Source organism: Coptis chinensis, chromosome 5 (assembly GCF_015680905.1).
Source record: "Coptis chinensis isolate HL-2020 chromosome 5, ASM1568090v1, whole genome shotgun sequence".
Classification (NCBI taxonomy): Eukaryota; Viridiplantae; Streptophyta; class Magnoliopsida; order Ranunculales; family Ranunculaceae; genus Coptis; species Coptis chinensis.
The window spans coordinates 35,655,837-35,678,980 of record NC_141460.1 but is presented as its reverse complement, the minus strand read 5'-3'; the positions used below and the strand labels follow the sequence as shown (position 1 = coordinate 35,678,980).

The following is a 23,144-nucleotide window of genomic DNA, read 5'->3' as shown; positions in this document are numbered from 1 at the left end:
AACAAAACAATATTTAGCATAAAAGCCTTACTCATTAGTTTCCTAAAAGAGCAAACTAAAGCTTGGTACCATCCATTACAAGTTGGAATTGCTCCACAAGAAAACCCCCCAATCTCCTACCTTTCTTTTATTTCATTTTCTTGCGTTTTGTCTTCGTTTTTTGAATTTTCCCGCGTTTTGCTACTGATCCGCATACTGATTTTTGGTTGCCCTTAGAGGTTCCAAATGCTAGGACCTGGAAACTAGTCTACTATGAAATCTAAGCTTACTGTGAAAATTATGGCCTTCTGTGCACGTTTTTTTTCTTTGACGGACTTACGGGACGCTAACAGGTCCCAAATTTTAATAAACTATTGTATGATTCACATGTATTATCTAATATGTCGTAGGTTATTGACTATTATTTGCGTCTTAGGTTAGAAATATGTATGAATAATGTGAATACGCCTGTTAATATATATATATATATATATATATATATATATATATATATATATATATATATATATATACGTTTGAGTGATTATGAATTGTATCTTAATGTATATATACATGCCGGTGATAATGTTTTGCATAGTTATGTTTCTCTGTCGGTGGGAAATTTCAAAATTTCATATTTTTGTGGCTGAAATTTAAGTATTTTATGGGTTCAATTTTGAAATTTCGTTTTTTAATCTTGATCATCCGGCAGGCTAGGTAGACAGCAGATTTCAAAACAGCATCTAAACAGCAAAATTCAAGCCGTTGGATCATAGCTGATCAGATCAAGCTTAAAAAACGAAATTTCAAAATTGAACCCATAAAATACGAAATTTCAGTTTTCACAAAATATGAAATTTTGAAATTTCCCACCAGCAAACAACATAACTATGCAAAACATTATCACCGGCATGTATATATACATTAAGATGCAATTCATAATCACTCAAACGTATATATATATATTAACAATACACAATAGTGTGGGGCCCGCAGGGCCTCCATCCTACGGCTCTAACAAAGTTTTCTCGCTTATGACGTGGATAATCTAAGTAATAAACGCTCGTCTGCTGGTTTACACAACAACATCCGCCCTCATTAGATTCAATATAATCTAACTCTCCCGACCGCCTCTCTCTTCTCGCTCTCTTTTAGTTTTTAGTTGATGCCCTCTCTCACACAACTCTCCCGACCGTCTCTCTCTCTTCTCGCTTTCTTTAGCTTTTACTTCATGCCGATTTGTAGTACTTTTCCAACAGTGGATTCAACCAAAGTTTACGGAATTGTTCAGTAAAGGTTCTTCTTTTAGTTTTAGGGAGTCCTATTTGTACTTTTGGTTTTGATTCCTTTAACCTCCTTCTCTCCTCTCAGTTGAAGTCTAGACTGTGAAAGTGTAGGTTGGGGGAAAGTTAAAATGTTCCAGCCATATTAAAGTATTAGAAACACTAAAAGCATGTTTAGTCCCTTTCTTTGTTTAAGGCACAAAAAGCGTGAATGGTGTGCTGATTTCATGTGTTAACTTATACAAATATATTACTTTAATACTTGCCAATCTACATTTTTCTTTGTTGTGCAGACCCACACTTCAAGAAATTCAAGTGCAGATTACTCAAGTGCAGAAACTCAATAGTGCAGATTACCACTGGTTAGCTAATATTGTCTTTCTTGTCAACAGGAATGGAAGTGTAGGTTGGGGGAAAGTTAAAATGTACCAGCCATATTAAAGTATTAGAAACACTAAAAGCATGTTTAGTCCCTTTCTTTGTTTAAGGCACAAAAAGCGTAAATGGTGTGCTGATTTCATGTGTTAACTTATACAAATATATTACTTTAATACTTGCCAATCTACATTTTTCTTTGTTGTGCAGACCCACACTTCAAGAAATTCAAGTGCAGATTACTCAAGTGCAGAAACTCAATAGTGCAGATTACCACTGGTTAGCTAATATTGTCTTTCTTGTCAACAGGAACATGGGATATTCACTCTTAATAATGTTATAGAAAAGTTGTAGTTAAGGAGCCACCAAGAGCTATGAGTGTCAACTTTCGTCCATTTTATTGCACTACGTTTGAGCCTGTTTTTTCTCATTTCTTCTTCTCAACCCAGTACCTTCAGTTCAGCTTATTTTGGGCCTTAATCTTCTCATGATATTTACCCAAGAAAATGTAATATTGCTGTGTTTGGTCACACGTGAGAAAATTCGGAAATTTTACTTGTTAGTGTTGAATCTTTACCATGTTTAGTTTAGTTTCTCGGAATAGAAAAGATAATTTGGCTTTGAATGTGGTGTCTATTGTTGTGTCGCAATAGTGGAAGCAAGCAGGGCCTACTTTGATACAGCATACTTTTTTTTTTGTATTAAAACCTGCCAAATGCAAATCCTTAAAGAAACCTGCCATACTTTTTATTATTCATGGTAACTTGACAGTTTTGTGCAACTTTGTAACTTAATTCTTACTGGAGTGACTTACACTTTCTTCATATGGAACAGTTTGTAATTGGCAAAGAAAGCAAAGGGAAAAACAGTATAGGTTAGTTCAAACACTTAATTGTCACCAACTCATTATGCTCTATGGATGTCTGAGAAACTTTTCTGATTTTCTTCTTCTGACTGAATTTCGTGCCATTGTCATGTGCTTCTAATGTGGTTCAGAGTGGATTGGCGTGTAGCAAGATATTTGGAACTCGCTTCCGTAGTTCCACGAGTATACTGGGACTTCACTCTTACATCCAAGTACTTGTAAGAATGCTTCTCTGATTGTGTACCTTAATTTGAATTATGTGATGTAAGCTAGACATATTCATGCGTTCTACGTTCATGCCTTCTTCTTCACAGCCTCCCAAATGGCGGACAGGGGCAAGCGCCCCATGAATCCACGCGAGGATCCTCCGAACCATGAAAACCATAATTCTGATCCAGCCCAAGATAGGTTGACCCTTCAACCACCACCTGCCTTTCGGGTACTACTTCAACATCTCACACTTTTCTATTATTTTGTTATGAATTTTACTACCCTTCGTACTTGTGCGATGTCCGTTGCTCCTACTTATTAAATTTTTTTTCCTTCTTCTATATTGCTTAGTATTAACTTAATCTTTTCTGATTTATCTTTATTAAGCAACCCAACCGACCAAATGTGGATAAGGGCAAGCGTAAGCGCCCAATGCACTCGTCTGAGGAACCTTCAAACCAAAAAAGACGTATTTACATTCCCCCTCAAGATAGGTTGAATCTTCAGCCACCTCGTGCCTTCCAGGTCTTACTTCAGTCACCTCGTGATTGCAATTAAGTCTATTATTTATTTGTTTATTTTATATTTCTTAATTGTTCAGCGCCCAACGGCTGACATTCCTCCCTCTCTTCAGTCGTCGTTTGGTGCTCAGGTCAGCTTCGAATTGAACTTTCCATATTATTAATATTGTCGATGTGTTTTATTCTACCATCGTCTACAATTATTTCTCCACCAAACTGTATTATTACTATAGAACTCTTACTTTCTGTCTTGTTTTTTTTATTGATTTTATTTTTGAAATTTCAAATTGTTGTCACTACTCCAACACATTTATAGCTATTATTATATAGATTTTCATATTGTTTCCTTTGCTATAGATATTAACAAAAAGAATGATGGCACAACGTACTAGAAGAGAACGAGAAAAAAAACCTTAAACAAAACAATAACTTCGCGTTGTTTGTTAAGCACAATCTACCGTGCAGTCTTACCGGTTTCCCAAATGACGCCCGGTCCTCACAAAATATCATTCCTCCAAATCTACGTACCCCTCCTCAAGCTGTGAGACGCCCAACTCACCATATCCCTATTACACCTATTCCTGGATTCTAGCTACTCACTTCCTCTGAATCTCTTCAACAAGTTGTAGGACATCTTAATCCTGTAAGGCTATTTACAGATGTCCTCCCATCACGTGCTCAGACTGATTCTGTAATGGGTCATCAAAATGCAAGGTATTTAAATAGGCAATTATTTGTTACCTGTATGATCTTGACTTTTACAATCAACTCTTACATGTATTCTCTACAGCGTATGCCCCCCCGAGTCTTCAACCTCATCATTTCTTCCTGCGATACCACATCCAACAACATCAAATGGTCCTTCAACATCGCATCACCAAAATGCAGGGTATACGCCTGTTCTTATCGAAACATTGATCATTATTTGCATTTTCGTCTAATTTGCTGACACGTTAACCTTCATCTACTTTGCTGACACATTCGCTATTATGTAGACAACAACAATATGATGGAAATGATGACATGACAGACGATGAAGATGATGTACTTCCTTCTAATGTTCTTAACCGTCCAATTGAACAATGACGTCACTCTTTAGGGGAAATGAATGTTCAGTGTCCTTTCTGCCATGCACTTCATTGGAAAGACGAACGGTTGAGTAGATCGTCGCTAGCAAATCCTCGGTTTGGGACTTGCTGTTTGCAAGGAAAAATACAAATGCCTCCATTGCAAACATTGCCTGATGCCCTCAAAGCTTTGTACGAGGGAGATGATCGCAAGTCAAAGTCTTTTCGAAAGTACAGAAGACAATAGAATCAGGCATTTGCATTTACAAGTCTAGGTGCTGATGAACGTGTCTTTATTGGTCGAGGTCCACGACCTTTCACTATACATGGAGAACTACGACACCGAACAGGAGCTCTTATTCCCCGATCCAGCATGCGCAACATACTCTCAACTCTATATTTATGATCCAAGTGCAGCATTGGATATTCGGCAGCTTCGGAATCTTAATCTGGATGTAGATGTTCTTAGAATCCTGCACGAAACTATGCTCCAATATAACCGTTTTTTTGACACTTTCCTACATGCATATGAGGTTCTTAGATCGGCTTCTATTGGGAATGATGAAAATCTCAACATCCATTCTTATTTACATTACAGTGCGGACACTGACAGACGCCGCTACAACTTGCCATCAGCTGATGAAATTGCGGTTATTTTACCCGGAGATGGCAGTGAGCGGGACAGTATGCGAGACATTGTGATTTATCTTAAAGGGGGAAATGAATTTGTTCATATCAGTGAATGTCATCCAGCATACTTACCTTTGCACTATGTGTTAATGTTTCCTCGTGGAGAGCTTGGGTGGTCACCAGATCTGAGGCGTTCGGACCCCTCAACTTCAACCACCACTGCTGACCGCCTCACACAGATGGACTTCTATTCTTATCTACTGTTTCAGTGCCCCAACGAATATTCTTCTATTCTGCGAGGGAAAAAACTGTTTCAGGAATTCTTAGTTGATGCATGGGCTGCCACTGAACAGAACAGATTAGGCTACTACATATTTAGGTAAGATGTACTTTGTGCTGAATTATATCAAAATCTCACTGATGTCCCAGCAGAAACCTTAAATCCAGATCAAGTTGGAAGGCACGTAGTTCTACCAGCATCATACGTCGGCAGTCCAAGGCATATGTTTGAGATATTCCAGGACTCAATGGCTATAACTCGGTTCAACAACCATCCAGATATATTCCTCACCATGACTGCGAACCCACATTGGGAGGAAGTTATTAAGGCCTTGCAGAAGAACGAAACTACTACTGATCGACTGGAAGTGGTAGCCCGTGTGTTTGAACTAAAGCGAAGAGCCTTAATGAGAGAGATCAGAGACAAGGGTGTGCTTGGTATTGCTATTGCACATGTTTACACAATTGAATTTCAGAAACGTGGTCTACCACATATGCACGCCCTTATATATCTTCGACATCAAGACAATCAAGACAAGATTCGGGTGTTGACAGTCAATTGATTGTTTGTGCTTTGAATTTCTGATCCGGATCTTGAACCTGAATTGTTTCAGATCATATCAAATGTATGGTTCATGGGCCATGTGGCTTAAAAAATCCAAGTTGTCTGATAAACATAAAAATGATGGTTTACCTACGAAATGAACGATGAACTCAAAAATTAAGTAAACTAAACTAATTTTACGGGAAGCTATCAAAGTTTCTACTCCCTTTCTATTGAACAGATATAGTGGAGTAGGAAGTTCGTTCCACTCCTAGTTCTTTAGCATGTGATGTTTTCTAGTTAACTAATCGGTCTTAAGTCTAATGAGAGTTTTACGAGGGGGAATTATACTACGATGCAACTACCCACAAGATACAAACTATAATTGATTTAACTACGGAAATACTACGTTGATTCTATAATAAGGAATTAGGGGGGATTGATTCCACCTTAACTCAACTTAACTCACTAACGACGAATCGTCGTAATCCGAATTGAACATGCATGCAGAACAATTGGTTTTTCCTAATCCCTAATTACACATGACATTTCTACCAATTCATAACTAGCATGTGAATGATTAAACCAATTCTCATGGCGAATTAATCGTTTCTAGAGTGGAATAGAAATTACGACGACTCTACGATAGTCGGAATCAAGCTTTCATCAAGGCTTCTCAACCCCCTCTAATGGAGGTTTAGCCGAGAATCATTCCTCAATCATTTCCATATGAATCTAAACTAAACATAATATCAAGATTCGAAATTTACTAATCTAAATTAAATAATAATTAAAATCTAAGTAACAACTAAGAAATGGTAACCAACAATAATTAAAACTAGATCTAATAGATTGAAATAACAAAAATCGAAATGACAAGAATAATAACTATTTTATTTATCTAATGAATGATATTCAATGATTCAAGAAATTAATCTAAAACAAGAAATGAAATTCTAAAACTAAGTTCTAAAACTCATTAGTGGAGGCTAACTAATCTCCTTCTAATCTAGGTCTAACTATATACCATTAACAAAGAGCTAAGCTTTTGTTTTTATACTTTCAGATCCAAAAATCGTGCATGGGCTTGGAGCCATGTTTTGGGCTAGAGAATCAGCCCAAAACCCAATTTCTTAAGTCCAAAATGGGCTCTTCAGCTGCAGTTGGCTTCGACAGATGTTTTGTCTACTTCTGCTCCTCTGATTGAGTCAAGGCTTGGACCATTGGAAAGATCTTTCCGAGCTGGTCGTTTTGACATAAGGTAGGTCCAATTCCGAGGTCTGAGTCCAAAGATATGGTCTTCGGAAGTTCTGCTGACTTTGTGTGCTATTTCTGCCCGCGTTGACTTTGACTTTTCAGCTTTGATCGGGCTTTAGAAAGGCTTTGTCTTATTGAATCTTGGCCTTTAATCACAGAACTCCTTAGCAACCAACCATTGCTCCTTTATCTCGCTAAAGTGGCACATTTCTGCACATAATGGACTTTGAAGCCTGAAATGCATAAAAGCACGTAATCAGTATTAACTCTTACTTATTATTCACATAATTGGTCTAAAAGTATGATTATTAAGGGGTTAAAACTATAGTTTTGGCCTCTTATCAACGACCCCCAAACAGCATTTTGCTTGTCCTCAAGCAAATATGAGAAATTAGCATAAGTGACCAAAAATGGAGTTCTATCTACTCTCATTTCACTTGAGTCGCGATTGCATTGACCATATCGCAACAAGGCCTTAAACCACTAAGAATTCCCTAGTGGACGAGTTATAGCCTCGTGAGAGTTTTCCAGTGAAGGTACTCACAAACTTCATCTATACTACAACGACTAAGAAAGAAAACTATTGTTTCCTTATTCATGCTCCAAATTATCTATACATCTCACTAGCTATGAACAAGAATAACCAAGTTAAAAACCTAAGCTAATATATGTAGGTAATAATCAATCATCTACAATAAACATATATACAATGAGTAATACTATGAAATGTAATAGCAGGTCCGTTTTTGAAACTCGGAATAGCGTCCTTAAGTAGGTTCTCACAATAATAGTCAAAATACAACACTCTGATTTTTCCACTCAAGTTTCGCTACTCTAGTGCGCAGTGGGCACACTTTACCTTACAATCTCAATGACACACAAGGAAGCCGGAGTCGATCAAACACATCTGCCACTTACTATCACACTAACCTATTCCTAATTGAGCTAGAGGTCTTTATTAGGTGTTTCGGGGATTAGGAGATGGTTTAAGAAGGAAGGAAATGGATATTCAAAAAGGACAAGTCTGAGATAATAGAGTCTTCATATTATGTAACTAGAGAAAACCTTGTTATTTAGTTTTGTTTCTACACTTTGTTTCCATCCTTAGCCATATTTTTTTTTTCTTTTTCTTTGGCTTTTGACTCCTTTTATTCTATTTTTTGGAGTTTTTATTTTATTTCTATTTGTATTTTTCTTTTCTTTGGATGGAAACTTCTTTTCTTTATTTTACAAGCAACTAACTAATTTTTGTTTACACGGGTTTTCTCTTCTTCTTTCTTCCTCATTCTATTCTCGGACTTATTCTAAATTGGGTAGGTTGATTTTTTTTATTTTGTTTTGTTTTGTAATAGGGTAAAGGATTTGTGGTTTATGAAAGGCTAAAGAAAGGCTCGGAGGGCTTACTAAGCGGAAAAAATAATTCATAGGTTTGAATTTCTGGCTATATCGATCCAAAGAGGGCCTAAATTCTCGCTTAGGATATGGTTTAGTGATCAAGCAAGTGGGCGTGTGATTTCTCTATCCGATTTTACTTCTCCCTTGTGTCATTTCTCAAATGTTTCACTCTTATAAGGCTTTAGGCTATATTCTCACGGGATTTGTAGAATAAGTACTCTAGCCTAGATTTCAAAACTTATCGCTAACAATCATAGATACTCATGTAATATATTTATAGATAGATGCAAAGATTATTACCTACATATTAACCTAAGTTTCTAAAAATTATTCTAATGCAAAAGCTACATTGAGAGACTTCTAGATTGTTAAGAGCATAGAGAAATAAAACAATACCAATATTCCTAAGTGTATAGCATAACTTATTTATTTATATTTTTTGAATTTTTGAAATTTTAACTAGAAAACAAGTGCATATTATACATATCTATATCCTAACAGATGCCTTAATTACACGTGTTTCTATGCCCACCCCAAACAAGAAACATGCTTTGTCCTCAAAGCATTTAAATAAAGAGGGTAGAAAAATACCATGGAAACGCGTGAAATTCTGGAACATCTGCAAAACAAGGTTAAAACATACTAATATAAAAACTAACGCAACTCTATAAGAGTTCCACCCATTATGGGGTTATAATTAAATTCCATACACTAAATGGAATTAAAACTTACCTTATCTCCCTGGACATGCATATTATCTACCCAATAAATTGTATTTCAGCCGGGCATGGCAAGTCCAAGAACAAATGCTAGAACATAAGCATACACAAATGGAATTAACAAATCTTGAAAAAAGACCTTATTATAGGAGATGTCATCTCAAAACTACGCTCTGACATGCATATTATCTTGGAAATTTTCCTAAAGCCGGGGCGCACCATGGGTCTTGTTTTGGTTTTTTTTTTTTTTTTTACATTTGTTTTGGTGCATGGCAAGTCCAAGAAATTTCAAAATGCTAGCAAGAACCATAAGTGGTTGCATGCGCCCGAGGTGTTGATGGTTGAAAATTGAGACGAACAACGGAAATGTGGGAGTGAAAGGTGAGTGATGGAAGTTAGGTATAGTGTGGGTTGTGAGTGTAGAATGAATGAAGTTTATATAGGTTTAAGTTGCTAAAACGAATCGGGAAGTTGCCAAAAAAGCTTTTCCGGCAATTTCGAAATACTAAAATTTCGAACCCAAACGGAAACAACTCATATTCTTGATTCTAAAACAACCCTAATATCTTTTAGGTTGAATTTAGGATAGAACCTACCTATTTTATCAGATTTCATCCTACCATGATATTTATTCATAGATATGCCTATTGCTATTCTCACCCCGAAAATAACTTCTAAAAAAAGGAGGTCATATAAAAATCATGCTTTGGACTACATAATACCCCCCAAACAATTTGGGAAAGTGGGATCAACATTAAACAACCAATGCCAATGAAAATAACCACATTATATTAATATTGTCATTCAAACAATATTTCACTACAAAAGTCAAAATTAACTACGAATTTAACAACGTAACATCCTATTTACTAAATATAATAAAAACAACATCAAAACAACAAACAAGAAGAAATCTAGCTACTCTTCAAGGGAGCGAGGTGGGGGTAAGAATAGGAATTTGAGTGATCAAGAATGGAAAAACCAACACCCTTCCCCAAACAAATTTTTGAAAACAGGGTTGTAAAATTTGTTTTAAAAAACGGGTAGGTCTTTTAAAGTCGATTCCCAAGACTTGCTAGATTACAATTTTTATAGCTTTAAACTTTTTTTACTTTTATATGAATTAGGTTTAATATAAAGGAAAACAATAAGCAGATAAAGACATAATTCACACCATAGAGAAACATGACTCAAAACCAAGAAAACATGCAAGAGTGGAAAACGGAATTATGTGAAACGTGGACTTAGGATCGGTACTTACAACCACACACTCCATAGGGAGGGGCCGGTTACCTGAATGGTGCATTCACCAATATATGGAAATGAAAAGAAATGCACCAAACACAAAAAATTGAGTCGATTATAGTCGATACTTTCGAGACTTTATCTAAACATATGTATGAATATGCAAAGTATGTATCATATATCAACAACAACCGAAATAGTTGTGGATCGCTCCATAAATAAATATCACAGAAAACATATCCAAACACAATCAAGCACCAAGATTTCCTACGACGCAGCCTAGTGGAATGAAAGCGCATAGACCTTAACATAACCGAGCATGCACCTTTGTTTCATCTTTGAACGAGAGGGTGTCCTAGTGAATAACCGTGGAAAAGTGAATGGTTGTGGAAGATATGGTAGATTGGGATAAGTTTTAGAGGAAAACATGGAAAAAATGAGGATGTGGGTTTAGCACAAAACTCATTTATGGTGTAGTTAGGGACCGCCTCAAGTCTGAAAATGAAGGTGTCAAGTGGTTTATCCTTGGGAAGTATTTGTTTACTAGGTGGATTTAAAAATCATGAAGCCGCGGGGAGAAACTAAAGGATCGAAAGTGCAAACTCGAGGTTCCTTTGAAAAGGTGGAGAGTGGGAAATATTGGTGATGGAAGGTGAATGATTCTCACCTAGAGCTCTCAAGTCCATATCATCGAAATCTTGATATATGCAAGACATTCCTCAATAGGTAGGTCAAAAGGATCACCGGGATAGAGATTGAAAAATTCATCTTCCGTCCAAAGATCAAGGGATGAATGGTTGTCGGCAAGGGGGACTCGCTGAAAAGTGGTAAAGAAGCGGTGCAAAAAGAGTTGCAAGAATTCTTCTTCGATTTCTACTACCGGGAGTCATTGTTAAAGTCGAATTTCGAAGGAAAGGAATTTGTTAATCTGTTTCTCCGAAACATGTTTTCGGCAATCTTGAGCTAAGCTCTCGATCATGCTAACCTATCCATTTGTAGATGAATCGATACTTGTGTCCTCGTTTTGAAAACATTTACCTCAACGTAAAGATGGCCAAAGGACAAGGACATCAACCATCGCGCAGTTTATGAGCGTTGGCAGTAGCCAAGAAGGGACGCCTAAAATGATAGGTACAGTCGTTAGTAGTGACTTCGTGGTCGAGGATAACGAAGTCGGCCGGGGTAGTAAAAATTTTGAACTTTAACCAAAGACGCTTTCAACCACACCCTTAGGATACTTAATAGACCGATCAGCTAATTGCAATGTCATTTTAGTAGGTTGCATCTCCTCTAGACCTATTTGTTTATACAAATAAAATGGGAGTAAGTTAACACTAGGCCCCAGGTCTAGTAGGGCGGTCGTCGTGTGAGAATTTCCTAAGGTGCATTGTACAGTAGGACGACCAGGGTCCTTGTATTTAACAATTCCATTATTTTCGGATAAAGTTGGGAACTGTTCAGTTAGAAAAACGTCTTTAGGTATGTTGGTCTTACGCCTAGTAGTGCACAACTCCTTAAGAAACTTAGCGTGGTTAGGTAGCTTTTTTATAGCTTCGAGAAAAGGAAGGTTTATCATTAGATTTTTGAAAACGTTCCTAATCTCCTCAAAGTTAGTATCCCTGGTTAGCATGGCTAATTTCTGAGGGAACGGTGGTGTCGCTCTATATTTAGCGTATGGCTCGACTTGATGTGTAACCTTGGCTTTCTCGTTTCTTAGGTTGTGGTTTAACCGGTACCTCTACAAAGGGTAGGTTCTTCGGTTTCTATTTTGGTATCTAGTTCGATATCCCGCGTAGGAGTATCATGGGGTAACTATAGGCATAGTTACTTTGTTATAAACCACTCTTCCAGAACGGAGAGTGGTGATGGCATTTAGCTCACCTACGGTTGTAGTTTCCGTACTAGTATTACCGTTTACCTCAAAAGCTGTGTTTCCTGTTCTAGGGTTGGGTATCGCTTAGCCTGGAAACACGCCTTTTGGTTGGGCTTTCTCTTGGGCTAACTGTTGGTTTAAATTATTAAGGGATTTTAGAATGTGTTGGTTAGATTGAGCCATGGTTTGGAAAAGTTGTTGGCTCACTTGTATGAAGGTGTCAAGATGATCCGGTTGTATGGGTGTAGTAGTCACGGGTGGTGTGACTGGAACTATCTCGTGTTGATTATTTATGGGCGGATTGTGATAGTTATTATTTACCTGAACGATACCTCTATTAGCATTATAATTATTATAACTACATTGACCTTGTGCTTGACCTTGTCGAGGTTGCTTTGGTTGTTATAATTATTATAATTACCCCGATCCCGTCCTTGTTGTGGTGGAGCTTGGTTATAATTGTCGCGTTGGCCTAACATATTGATTATTGTACCCTGTAGGTGTGACTTGTCGGTTATTTCTCCAACCGAAGTTGGGATTTTGTCTCCAAGGGCGTTAGGTTCACTATTAATGGAACAAGAATGTTCATAGGCTATAGGACGATTAAAGTCGGGATGCTCGGGACTCCAAAAAACTACATAGATTTGAATTTACATTCATGACGGGGATAGGCTTTTGTTGTACAGAAATGGCCTCTACCTTTTTTGTGAGGGATTCAATTAGAGTTTTAAGCTCAGGATCTGATTTAACCTCAAACATACTGGTAGCCTTAACTGTTGAAGAAGAACTAGCGGGGCGGGAGTAATTGTCACTACCCCCCCAATTATTATTATGTTTAGTCTGATCTTCCAAAAATTTATATGCCTCTGAGGCTCCTTTACTTAGGAAACTACCCCCATTCATTATGTCTAGGACTTCTTTATTATTACGGGAAGCTATCAAAGTTTCTACTTTCTTTCTATTGAACAGATATAGTGGAGTAGGAAGTTCGTTCCACTCCTAGTTCTTTAGCATGTGATGTTTTCTAGTTAACTAATCGGTCTTAAGTCTAATGAGAGTTTTACGAGGGGGAATTATAATACGATGCAACTACCCACAAGATACAAACTATAATTGATTCAACTACGGAAATACTACGTTGATTCTATAATAAGAAATTAGGGGGGATTGATTCCACCTTAACTCAACTTAACTCACTAACAACGAATCGTCAGAATCCGAATTGAATCGCTACGCTAGAAACAATTGGTTCTTCCTAATCCCTAATTACACATGATATTTCTACCAATTCATAACTAGCATGTGAACGATTAAACCCATTCTCATGGCGAATTAATCGTTTCTAGAGTGGAATAGAAATTACGACGACTCTACGATAATCGGAATTAATTTTTCATCAAGGCTTCTCAACCCCCTCTAATGGAGGTTTAGCCGAGAATCATTCCGCAATCATTTCCATATGAATCTAAACTAAACATAATATCAAGATTCGAAATTTACTAATCTAAATTAAACAATAATTAAAATCTAATTAACAACTAAGAAATGGTAACCAACAATAATTAAAACTAGATCTAATAGATTGAAATAACAAAAATCGAAATGACAAGAATAATAACTATTTTATTTATCTAATGAATGATATTCAATGATTCAAGAAATTAATCTAAAACAAGAAATGAAATTCTAAAACTAAGTTCTAAAACTCATTAGTGGAGGCTAACTAATCTCCTTCTAATCTAGGTCTAACTATATACCATTAACAAAGAGCTAAGCTTTTGTTTTTATACTTTCAGATCCAAAAATCGTGCATGGGCTTGGAGCCATGTTTTGGGCCAGAGAATCAGGCCCAAAACCCAATTTCTTAAGTCCAAAATGGGCTCTTCAGCTGCAGTTGGCTTCGACAGATGTTTCGTCCACTTCTGCTCCTCTGATTGGGTCAAGGTTTGGACAATTGGAAAGCTCTTTCCGAGCCGGTCATTTTGACATAAGGTAGGTCCAATTCTGAGGTCTGAGTCCAAAGATATGGTCTTCTAAGTTCTCACGACTTTGTGTCTTTGTTTACGCCGCGTTGACTTTGACTTTTCAGCTTTGACCGGGCTTTAGAAAGGCTTTGTCTTATTGAATCTTGGCCTTTAATCACAGAACTCCTTAGCAACCAACCATTGCTCCTTTATCTCGCTAAAGTGGCACATTTCTGCACATAATGGACTTTGAAGCCCGAAAATGCATAAAAGCACGTGTCGATATTAACTCTTTACTTATTATTCACATAATTGGTCTAAAAGTATGATTATTAAGGGGTTAAAACTATAGTTTTGGGCTCTTATCATTGTCCATGTATGGTAAATAGGCGTTGGAAAAGTCAATATCCCCGTGCTTTCGAAAATGTTACGACCATGGATAATACCGATATCCTATCTCGTAAAATTAAGACAATCGGCAAGAAATATAATGTTAGAGGGCATGAAGTTGATAATAGAGATGTTGTTCCATACAATCCTTATCTTTCTAAGATGTTCGATTGCCATATTAATGTTGAAGTTTGTCTTGGATATGTTTGTGTCAAATACATTCACAAGTACATATTCAAAGGACACGACAGACAACAAAGGTGTTCAATGACTTGGATGACATACAACAATATTTAGATGCACGATATATCGGGCCACCAAGCGGTTTTGAGGTTGTTCGGTTTTCTCTTCACCAAGAGAAGCCGTTGTTGTGAGATTGGCACTTCATCTCCCTCGAATGCACCGAGTAGTTTACAATCCTAATGAATCAACAGATACTATTCTCTTAAGGGCTCAGCAACAAAAGTCAACTCTAACTGCATTTTTGAGCGTGTGCTTGATCCCGATGCACGAGGGCTTACATATAAAGAATTTCCAGAACATTATGTTTGGAGTAAAAGGTGGCATAGATGGACAAAAAGGACTCAAGCACCTGCTATTGGCAGAATGTACTTTGCAAGTCCTAACTCTAGTGAGCGGTTTTATTTGCGGTTACTTCTAACTGTTGTAAAAGGTCCGCAGTCCTTTGATGATCTAAAGAGAATTGGAAATGGTCCTCCACTTCGTACTTTCAAAGAAGCGTGTGTTATGCGTGGACTTCTTGAAGACGACAGCGAATGGGTGTAATGTTTACAAGAGGCTGCAATCATGCAAACTGGGTATCAACTTCGTTGACTTTTCTGTACTATTCTCACAGAGTGCAATCTGGTGCAACCTGAAGTCTTATGGAATGAATTTTGCGAAAGCATTTGTGATGACCTCCCATACAAGCTTCAAACCATGTTCTTCATTCCTCATCCTACAGATGACCAGGTACAAGATTATGGCTTATTTCTCCTAAATCATATTCTCTACGAGTCAGGTGGTCGAAGTCTTGCTCATTTTCCTATAATGCTGCTCCCAATTAGAAATTGGAGCTTGGTTGTTGGGAACAGACTTATATGGGAGGAAAGGCAATTTCAGTTTGACCCACACAATGAAGAGGCACATGCCAATGCCATCCACTTAAATGCTGAGCAACACTTTGCATATAGTGAAGTGACAGATTCAGTAGCTCACAATAGCGGACGACTATTTTTCTTGAATGGAGCAGCCGACACAGGAAAAACTTTTGTTTACAACACCATTGCTGCTACGTGTCGTACTCAAGGACACATTGCTATTATGGTGGCTTCATCCGGAATAGCTTCTTTACTATTGGCAGGTGGTCGGACTGCTCACTCAACCTTTTGCATCCCATTAGATATTATGGATAACTCTGTATGTGGGTTCAGTAAACGTTCACCACAAGCTAATTTATTCAGACAAGCTAACCTAATCATATGGGATGAGGTCCCGATGCAAAACAAGTTCTGTTTGGAAGCTGTTGATCGCACACTTCGTGATATTCGAGACAATGACAACCCATTCGGGGGAATCACTGTTGTTCTTGGTGGTGACTTCCGCCAATGCCTGCCAGTTATACCCAGAGGGTCCCGAGAGCAAATTGTTCGTGCTTCCTTGCGATGCACTTTTCTTTAGAATCACGTCAATGTTCTCACCCTGGTACAGAACATGCGATTAGAGCGTGGCACTTATGAGAATTTACTTTTTGCAGAGTTCTTAACAAAGGTACGAACATTCATGTCCTAATTTATAATATTCCTCTATTAGAATTCTCATAATATTCTATTTCACATTTTATGTCATCAGGTTGGAAACGATCCTGAAGCGGTTATTGAGCTACCCTCAACGATCCATCATTGCACACATCTTCAGGACCTGATTTCTGCTACTTATCCTAATTTGGATGATACTTCTACTGTCACCCCTGACTATTTAACTGAGCGGACAATTCTTTCTGCGAGGAATGATGATGTCAATGTCATTAATGCAGCAGCTTTACGTATGTTCCTAGGAGAAACTAGGACTTTTCTGGCTGCTGACAAGTTGGATGAGGTAGATGCAAATAATCCTAGAAATATTAATCAGTATCCAAATGAGTACCTAAACTCACTTGATCCCACGGGTCTGCCACCATTTCGACTTAATCTAAAAGAGGGTTGTCCAATAATGTTGCTGCGCAATATTGCCCCCAGAGATGGGTTATGCAACGGGACTCACTTGATGGTGTTGCAATGTCAACCACACGTTATCTAGGCCAAAATTCTTACAGGTGAAAAATCAGGTAACCGTGTATTTATTCCAAGGATCTCTTTGTCACCATCATCTTTAGATTTTCCTTTCAATATGACAAGAAGACAATTTCCTATCCGTTTGGCTTATTCCATGACTATAAATAAATCACAAGGACAATCCGTGAAGTTTGTGGGAATCGATCTTCGAACTGAAGTTTTCAGCCATGGCCAGTTATATGTGGCATTATCCAGGTGCACTTCCATAGCCCGCATAAGTATTCTTCTACCTCCAAACGCTGAAAAGCTTACTACAAATGTCGTATACCCTGAAGTCTTGCTTTAAGCATTTGTCAGGTCAGTGCATACGTAGTTTCTTTTCCTTATTATTAGTTTTATTTTATTTTCATGGTTGTTTACATTTACTTATTCAACAAGTCGATCTATTTGCACTCACTTTATTATTAATTCTTTTTTCCTTCTTATGTATTAAAGCAATCCAACCAACCAAATGTGGATAAGGGCAAGCGCCCAATGCACCCGTCAATAAACCTCATGGCTTCTAGGTGTTACTTTAGTTACCTCATGGGTTACTATATGTACAACATTGTTTTCTTGCATTGCAATTACGTCTATTATTTATTTATTTTATCTTTCATAATTGTTCAGCGCCCAACGGATAACATTCCTCCGTCTCTTCTACTGTCGTTTGGCGCTCAGGTAAGAATTTAATTGAACTTTCGCTATTAATATTGTCCAGTGTTTTATTCTACCGTTGTCTTGCTTTAAACTTTGTATACCCTTAATTCTTAATATTATTGTTTGTCAAGTTCAAAATGCTCTGGCCTGAATCAAACTGATTACATCTTGGAACTTCAGTGCTCTGTAATTACCATGTGCAGGCTGATGAAATGAGGAAGAGCAAGCACTCTAGGAGGATCGAGGTACCTGTTCACGAGGATCAGATATAGTGGAATGACAAAAGCCCAAGTCTTAGAAGCTCATGATAAAGAGCTTAGGTTGGTGCAGTAGGATCAAATTATGGAACGAACCAAAGACAAAAAGAATGCTTTGGAAGCTTATGTCTATGACATGCGTAATAAGGTATACCATTGTAGTAAACAATGTTTGGAAGCTTGATTTAGAAAATAGGACAAAGTGGCCATATAATTGAATTGAAGAACTTAACATAAATAATATTATTTAACACTGCATTACAGCGCTTACATGTGAGTTTATTTTCACGTTAGATGTCATTTTGTTATAATGGACAAAGTGGACAAGAAGACAATTTCCGATCCGTTTGGCTTATTCCATGACTATAAATAAATCACAAGGACAATCCGTGAAGTTTGTGGGCATCGATCTTCGAACTGAAGTTTTTAGCCATTGCCAGTTATATGTGCCATTACCAAGGTGCACTTCCGCAGCCCGCATAAGTATTCTTCTACCTCCAAACTTACGGCAAATGTTGTATATCCTGAAGTCTTGCTTTAAGCATTTCTCAGGTCAGTGCATAAGTAGTTTCTTTTCCTACTTATTAGTTTTATTTTCTTTTCATGGTTGTTTAAAGTTACTTATTCAGCTACTAATTTTTTGCTCAACCAGGTTGAGATATTCTTAAAAAGGATGAGCTACTTAGGCAACGAGTAGATGAACTTCTTTGAAAACATCTATGCAATTGTGGGACTGTATTGTGTATCAAGTAAGTTTGGAGGGCATCATACTTTACACTCTTCGGTAACCGCTTTCTACTGCGTGTTTTGGATCGTCGCGAGAATGTCATTCAAGATTAACACTCTTGAATGATTTGGTGAAAGAGCCTTCAATTGATGTTGATTTCAAGTTTACATACCGGTTGAGAGTTGGCGTGCTTTTTGCTCATTAGGGATGGTGTTCTTTAGTGGCTTGGTAGCTATATCGTATTTCACAATGCATGGTACTTTTGTTTTCCTCGGTTTAGTTTTATTCTTTCATGTTTTTTTAGTTTCTTTATTCATATGTATACACAATTTAATGGTTGTGTGTATGGTTTAACACTTTAACATGACCAGGAAATGAAATCTCAGATAACAATCTCATTTTTGAGTTGCTACCAACTTGAGGTAACTTTTGGACGACTTGATTGTTCACTTTTTTCTTTATCTATTTTAATTGTCAATTTTTCTGTATAAATGGAGGCTTTACTCGCAAGTGTTGTGCTTTTACTTCTTTTCTAGTTTTGTCATCACTAAAAATTACCTTGTTTCACCCTTCACAATCTAAAGATTTATTAGTCCGGTCATTATGATCAATAAGCGATCCTGACCGTGATGAAAACTCTCATTTTTAAGGAAAAAAGGCACCTACTGGTTTGTGTTGGCGTCAGTTTAGGGTGTCATACACACACGACGACCTATTACCTGATACACACACGCCATACATTTTTAATATGTACATATCTCATCATTATCACCACCAAATTGGTGTGTGAGTGTGGAGATGTAAGACCTAGAGACAAAACATATCTATGCAGTGTGTTATATCTACTAATTTAAATTGTTGAAATGGTCATAACCTCTATGTTTCTGAAATGTACAACAGATTTTGCCCAGCTGACAACTGACTTGAAGCATCTTAGTCCACTTCAAGAAAGGAACGAGAAGAGTTGTTGTTTATGTTGTGGCAATGCTTACAATCAAATTGTAGTATTTGTACGATGGTTTGCAGCCCTTGTTGATTATCTAATTTGGATTTGAAGAACTCAATTATATTGGTGCTATGCACTCACAATTACGGATAAGTACAGTGATTTTTTTAACATATGATCTTCATTTTCTTGTGTCACCATTCTTTGAGTTGATCGTATAGTTAAATGACTTATTTCCACTTCCTTTACATACTTGTCAGAACTCTGAACTTGCACATGATTTACTCAGTTACGAAACAGACTCAAAACAGATATGAACAATAACTGTTCATACCCAAAACAGATATGAACAATAACTGTTCATACCCCAAATTATGAACATTACCTATGAACAAAACAGATATGAACAATAAATGTTCACACCCAAAACAAATATGAACATTGATTGTTCATACCTTCTTTAGGTATGAACAATTCGTGTTCATACCCAAAAAAAACATGAACCTAAAACAAATATGAACATTGATTGTTCATACCCAAAACAGACATGAACATTGATTGTTCATACCCAAAACATATATGAATAATAAATGTTCATACCTAAAACATATATAAATATTGATTGTTCATTTTTCGAGGTAGCGCCGCAGGCACGTCGAGGTCGCGTGGGCCATAGGCACGGGCATATCCTAGAACTTGTACCTACTGATTGAAATTTCTGCAAACCCAAAATCAGTAATTCTAAAACCACATCAAGGAGTTGAGATCTAATAACGACGATCGAAATGAGGAGGCGACTTTAGCTAAAAAACAAAAATATACTGAATACGAATATGGGTCGGGTTCGAGGGACATATACAAAAGACTCGTAATTTTAGGAACATTGTAAATATTGCTTGTTCCATTTACAATCTATAAAGCCATTCATTAGTTATCCTTAATTACCTACGATTGTTTAGAGAATTTGAAATAAAGGGAAGGATAGAAAATCAATTATATTAATTTCACACTGATTGAATGTATCCAGGAGAGGGAGAAGGTTTTGTCAGGTTTTCGTTGCTGACCAACTTCTTGTGGTCCCAACTCCTCCATCTGTTTCCTCTACTCCTTGAACAACCATCTTCTGCTCCCGTTAAAATGCTGATTTGAACTACATTTTTCAAGAATCAAGATGGAGAGTATCCTTGCATTGCATATTGCATACGTTTTAAGGTTGTCAAACGTCAATTGGATTGCGAAAATTACTAAATTTGTAAGCCAAAATGGCTCATGGGTCCTATTAAAATACCACACAATCACTCAATTTCAGCTGGAAGTTGGGAGAAGAATTATCTAGTAAATTTTACTACGATAGTAAGATCACAGCCACCATGTTCTATACTTCTATCTACTAGGCTAACTAAACACCAGTGAGGCAGTGAGTGTGCTTGGAGGTCCACAATCAACACAAACTTTTACGTCTACTGAAATGGTGTCCAGTTCAGTCTCAATTTACGTAGGGTAACGTCATTCTGGTGCCAAGCATTACTCTTATTATTATTATTATTATTATTATTATTTCACCACATTTGAAGCTCTGTCATCCGTGTAAGAAAATACTTGTCACTTTGAATTAGATCTAGGCTAATCCAACTTTAATTAAATTAAGACAGGTTGCCAGAGGTAGACAACAGCATGCATAGTGGGAAATATCCACTACCTTATATATATCTCAAGTTCACCGGCTCTTATTCCGAACAAATTGTACAAGTCTAACTTTTCAAAAATATTTGTAAGCACATATCAGTTTCAATTGAGTAGTCAAGCTAAACCTTATATCAAGTACTTGCAATTAGTTAAGAACTTATTAAAATTTTGTGAGCTGAGTTAAGCTAAGGTGATCTTAATGCCTTAATGGGGATTGAGGAGGTGGCTGATTGACTTGAGAGCCAATGCCAACTTTAGAGATAGTGATAGAGTGCAGATTTTCATACTCGATACTTTGCTTGTCAAAGTTAACTTTGATATTGCTAAATAATTGCTTTCGAGTGCTGAAATTGATCCGAAAGATCGGATCAAGAATTGCTTTTGGGAGCAGCGTGAGTGTGTGCGAGCAAAATAGATATGAACAGTAAATGTTCGTACCCAAAACATATATGAACATTGATTGTTCATACTTTCTTTATGTATGAACAATCCGTGTTCATACACAAAAAATACATGAACCCAAAACAAATATGAACATTGATTGTTCATACCCAAAACATATATGAACAATAAATGTTCATACCCAAAACAGACATGAACATTGATTGTTCATATCCAAAACATATATGAACAATAATCTATATTAACAATACACAGCAGTGTGGGGGCTCGCAGGGCCTCCATCCTACGGCTCTAACAAAGTTTTCTCGCTTATGACGACTCTAACATTGATTGTTCATACCCAAAACATATATAAACATTGATTGTTTATTTTTCGGGATAGCGCCGCAAGCGCGTCGAGGTCTCGTGGGCCGTATGCACAGGCATACCCTTTTGTATACAAGTCCATTTAACTTCTTTAACCATCCCTGATACGTTTCACTTGAACATTACGTGCACTTCATTTCAGTATTTCTAATTCCATTGTCTTTTCTCCTTCAAGTTCTTGTAATCTTTAAGTCTGTTTAAAAGCACAATCCAAAGCTATCTTTTCCTACACACTTTACTCGCTAATAAGCCCATAAGGACTATTTGTCGTTGGAAAGCATGGGGTGTGTGACCATTTCTTCATATATTTTATCACATATATAGCTTCTCAATCAACTATATAGTTGTTCTTCATCAACTGCTTATTAAAACAGATATGAACAATAACTGTTCATACTCCAAATTATGAACATTAGCTATGAACTATGTTGCACGGATGCGGACGCAGACACTAACGCGGTGACTCGGTTATATCTCAAAAAAGTAGGACGTGGACGCGGCAAAGGACGCGGAAATTAATTAATATTTATAATTTTATTTTATATAAATTAAACATTAAAAACTTAATTAAATGAATCAACATTCATAAATTCAAAACTATTAAAGATAAATAGCCACAAAATTAAGTTTAATATTTCCTAATCAAACTTTAAAAACATGTTATAAGTCTTAACAAAACAAAAAAAATGAAAAAATTGAGTTTTTTAATATTATTTTGATTTATCTTTTTAGGTCAAAATCCGCGTCCTGACCATGTTGACCGCGTCCTAACTGTGTCTTGACCCGCGTCCTGACCATGTTGACCACGTCCGACGGGCATCCATGCTGCGTCCGTGTCCCGTCCTAACCATGTTGACCGCATCCTGACTGTATCTTGACCTGCGTCCTGACCATGTTGACCACGTCCGACGGGCATCCATGCTGCGTCCGTGTCCGCAGCAATGATTGTTCATAGTTTATACCCAAAACATATATGAACAAATGTTCACACCCAAAACAGATATGAATATTGATTGTTCATTTTTTGGGAGTTGCGCGCCCCGAGGTCGAATCTCGTGGGCGTAGCGCGGGCATACCCTAGTATATATATATATATATGGCAGGGGAAAGATAGATGCACAAGCACTATAACCACATTCTAGACACAGCCTATCCCATCCCTCTATCTATTTCAATCCTACGGATACAATCA

At 37.1% G+C, this 23,144-nt stretch overlaps 1 protein-coding gene and 1 long non-coding RNA gene across 2 annotated transcripts; both read left to right on the top strand.

Moving 5' to 3' along the window:
- The first annotated feature begins 4,626 nt into the window (after nucleotides 1–4,626).
- LOC147497404 (uncharacterized) lies at nucleotides 4,627–5,313 on the top strand. Its single transcript, XM_086562873.1, has one exon. It carries the CDS (start codon nucleotides 4,627–4,629, stop codon nucleotides 5,311–5,313), a length of 687 nt encoding a protein of 228 aa, XP_086418999.1.
- Nucleotides 5,314–18,870: 13,557 nt separating this feature from the next.
- Nucleotides 18,871–19,616, top strand: LOC147497403 (uncharacterized). Its single transcript, XR_015194140.1, has 2 exons — nucleotides 18,871–18,974; nucleotides 19,453–19,616. It is a non-coding gene; the product is annotated as an uncharacterized LOC147497403 (long non-coding RNA).
- The last annotated feature ends 3,528 nt before the right edge of the window (nucleotides 19,617–23,144 follow it).